Source organism: Antrostomus carolinensis, unplaced genomic scaffold (genome assembly GCF_000700745.2).
Source record: "Antrostomus carolinensis isolate BGI_N321 unplaced genomic scaffold, ASM70074v2 scaffold49286, whole genome shotgun sequence".
In the NCBI taxonomy this organism is placed as follows: domain Eukaryota; kingdom Metazoa; phylum Chordata; class Aves; order Caprimulgiformes; family Caprimulgidae; genus Antrostomus; species Antrostomus carolinensis.
The window spans coordinates 334-3,752 of record NW_010323550.1 but is presented as its reverse complement, the minus strand read 5'-3'; the positions used below and the strand labels follow the sequence as shown (position 1 = coordinate 3,752).

Below are 3,419 nucleotides of genomic sequence, written 5' to 3'. Positions count from 1 at the left end.
CAGCCTGTATTTGTGCCTGGGGTTGCCCAAATACTTTCCACGCCTGTCAGCCCAAATACTTTCCCAAATACTTTCCACCCCTGTCAGCCACTCCACCTCTTACATGGCTCCAGTTTTGCAGGTAGGGCAAATAAATCCTGCCACGAGCATCCACGTGCTTTCCCACTGAAATGCTCATGTTCAACGTCGGCTTCAAGAAACAAATGGGGGGAGCAAAGGGATGAGAATCCAGAATCCACAGACGAACAGGTATGTTATAGGAATTACCTGTTAACACAAAACAAAAGCCATTGCTAACTTCTGCATTGAGAAGAGGCACCACAAACCAGGCATTTGTGCGTGTGATTCACACTTCTTAATAAAAAAGAAAAAAAGCCTGACAGATCACTTTCTAGATTGACACTGGAAAGTGTTTATGTTACTTAGACTAGTTAATAAAGGCAGGGTTGTCTGGATCAACTTGAAGTGCTAACCATTGTGTCTTTCTTAATATAAAGCTTTGTCATCGTTTTGTTTCCCAGGGTATTCTAACAGCCAGTGTGTCCCCTTTTCCAGGCAAAGCAATCTCTTACAGCTACCCATTTCATACTTATCTTAGGAATGAACAACTGATGCAAAGAGGCATCTATTAAAGAGCTTTACTTCAGCCTTCAAAGGCTTTAAATTAAAAATTAAAAATTACCTACTAGTTACCTCTGGACACTGCCAATACAAGCATAGGGCTTGTAGAGTTCATGCAACCTCCATGACAACCAAAGAGTTTGCCTACAGTCTGAAACTACATGATTTTTTTAATTGACTTATCTAATAGCACCTTATTTCAGCGTTTATGAGTGCATGAAGGGACTTGTTTAGGCAGCAGAAGTGCCTTCTGACAATTAATGCAAAATCCTTATAGCCACCTTTAAAGAAGCTGCACAATATATTAAGAGGTAGTACCCAACAAACTATACAATTAGATTCATAACCAGTAAGGAAATTATATTTGCCTTATCTTACCATATTTCACTGGAACAGTACCGCTAAAATTCAGGAGGTCCTTCTGGGATCCATCCTTGAAGGCTAAAATTAAAAATGTGATTTTAAGGTAATAATAGTAATAAATCCTTTCAAATCTGGCATGGCAATCCCATCCACAACTACCAATACACAACACTAATTTTTCTTTAGATATCAAATACACTGCTCCTGGAAGAACCAAGGCTAAAATGTTACTAAGGTCCCCCTTCTCCCTTTGAGATAATTTCTTATTGGAATCTTAATGAAAATGGCATTGGGACAACTAAGCACATTAGTCTGAAAATCCCTTGTCCTGAGTAATTCTGGTGTTGTAGGAACTTTCAGTCAGGCTGAGGGATTCCAGAAGTTACATTTCATAAACTAAAGACACCAAAATGCTTTCAATACAATCATGGGATATGGGAAAAATACTGTTACATATAAAGAATTCCAAAGAACATAAATCTTCTATAATTACTGACAAGTCAAAATTAAATTCAGTGAATGAGTTGCTTAGGTTTTCATTTGTATGCATTCTTGGAAGAACTTTCAAAAACAGTCACGTGGCATGAGAAATTTTACTGCAAGTCAAAATAAAGAGAAACACAACTGAAAGATATTCATACAATGTAGATTCTATTATACACAGTCTGAATTTATGGTAAGTAAGAATCCCAATTAGTTCAATGTATCACTTACTGTACGTGTTCATGGAGAATGTGAAGTTTGGGTAGGTCTGGTTAACATTCTTTAGTTCTTCTATGGTCAGGTCTCTGAACTTATACTGGGAAGGGGGGAGAAAAAAAAAACAGAAAAAATTGTTTTATTTCAAAGGCTTCTTTCATTACAGGAGACAGGGAAAAGGAATCAGAAAAAAGTAGAAACACAAGAAGGGTAAGGTAATAATTACCTGTTGTATCATAAATAGTTTTGGTGTGAAATAAATTATCAAAAAAATTTATTAAAAAAAAGCTTTAAAGGTATCACAGGTTCTGCTGTTGCTACATTAGAATGCAAATTCTGAACATCACTCCTTATAAACCACTCCTTCCCCTTTACAGCTGTGTAGTAGAGGCTTAATAAAATATAGTCTCTTCTGCACACGATAATTAAAACAATATAAAAATATCTTCGAAAAAAGTTGTCTTGCTACCAATACAGTTACTACTAAAAACTCAGATCCACCTGCACACATTTTAGAAGAGTTTCATAAGATGTTGATTTCCACAAACATGTTAAATGTGTATGTAATTAGCCTTCAGGATTTTCTTTTCTATGTTTAAACTGTTCTTGAGAGCTGAGAAAAATGAAACAAATTAATGCTCTCCACTCTCACACCTGCAGAAAACCTGCCCACAAATTAACAGTACTGAGGCTTGAAATGTGACCTGAAAGTAATTATCAGCAAGAATGAATCACTGCTACTTCATTTAGATTATCCCTAGCCAGTCAAATACCTGAATGTTCGAGAGATTTGCATTCTCCTGCATCTTAAAGTTCTGAAGAATATTTTCCATTTCCTAGATTAGAGCATCTGCTTCTCATTTTAGGAAGTCTGTTGTTGTCCTAGAACCCTCACCTAAGCAAACACAACTGCAGCCTGCCAATGGCTTAAAGAGCTGCTCACTGCACTGGAATACCTACATCCTACTACAGCTGTGTGGATGGTACAACCATTTTCTGCTTTGTACAAGAAAACAGAAAGCTGCTGAAAAGAAACAGCTTTTAGTCACCTTCTCCACATTCAGACTACGGGATACTGCAAAGTCAAGCAGTAATAAATAAAAAAATAAAAGGTGTTCAAATTAGGAATGTCTAGACAACTTAAATTTAACATAATTTCAGAAGTGTTGGTACACCTGGTTGTGAAATTAAAGCCATCTTTCCCCAGCTGACCCCCTTCTTATTCGCAATGTGGAAGAGAACCATAGAAGGTTTGGGTTGGAAGGGACCTTAAAGCTCATCCAGTCCCAACCCCCCTGCCAGCAGCAGGGACACCTTCCACTAGACCAGGTTGCTCAAAGCCTCATCCAGCCTGGCCTTCAACACTTCCAGGGAGGAGCAGCCACAGCTTCTCTGGGCAACCTGGGCCAGTGTCTCACCACCCTCTCACTGAAGAATTTCTTCCTCACATCTCATCTCCATCTCCCCTCTCCCAAAGCCATTACCCCTTGTTCACTCACTATGTGCCCTTGAAAAATAGGCATTCCTATTAAATATTTTGTTCTTTTCTAAAGTTTGGAAGATTTACGAGGTGAGTTGGACACAGACCTCTCTCATTTTGCACCTAGAATTATTTGGCGTGCCCCAAATTTACATACGCATACCTCAGCTTCTCATATGGAAATTAAAACGCCTTCAGCGCAGAGGGACGCTGTAAAAACAGAGCAGTGTTTCTAAAGCGCGGAGACACCAGCGCA

At 38.5% G+C, this 3,419-nt stretch overlaps 1 protein-coding gene across 1 annotated transcript; it reads right to left on the bottom strand.

The window, feature by feature from the left end:
- Window positions 1-103: 103 nt before the first annotated feature.
- LOC104526997 (ubiquitin-conjugating enzyme E2 variant 3-like) lies at window positions 104-2,516 on the bottom strand (the record flags this gene model as incomplete). The annotated part of the gene is made up of 4 exons (XM_010170597.2): window positions 2,457-2,516; window positions 1,699-1,783; window positions 1,000-1,062; window positions 104-267 (listed from the first exon to the last, which is right to left on the bottom strand). Coding segments are annotated over exons 1-4 (372 nt in total), but the record flags the coding sequence as incomplete, so codon positions are not given.
- Between the last annotated feature and the right edge of the window lie 903 nt (window positions 2,517-3,419).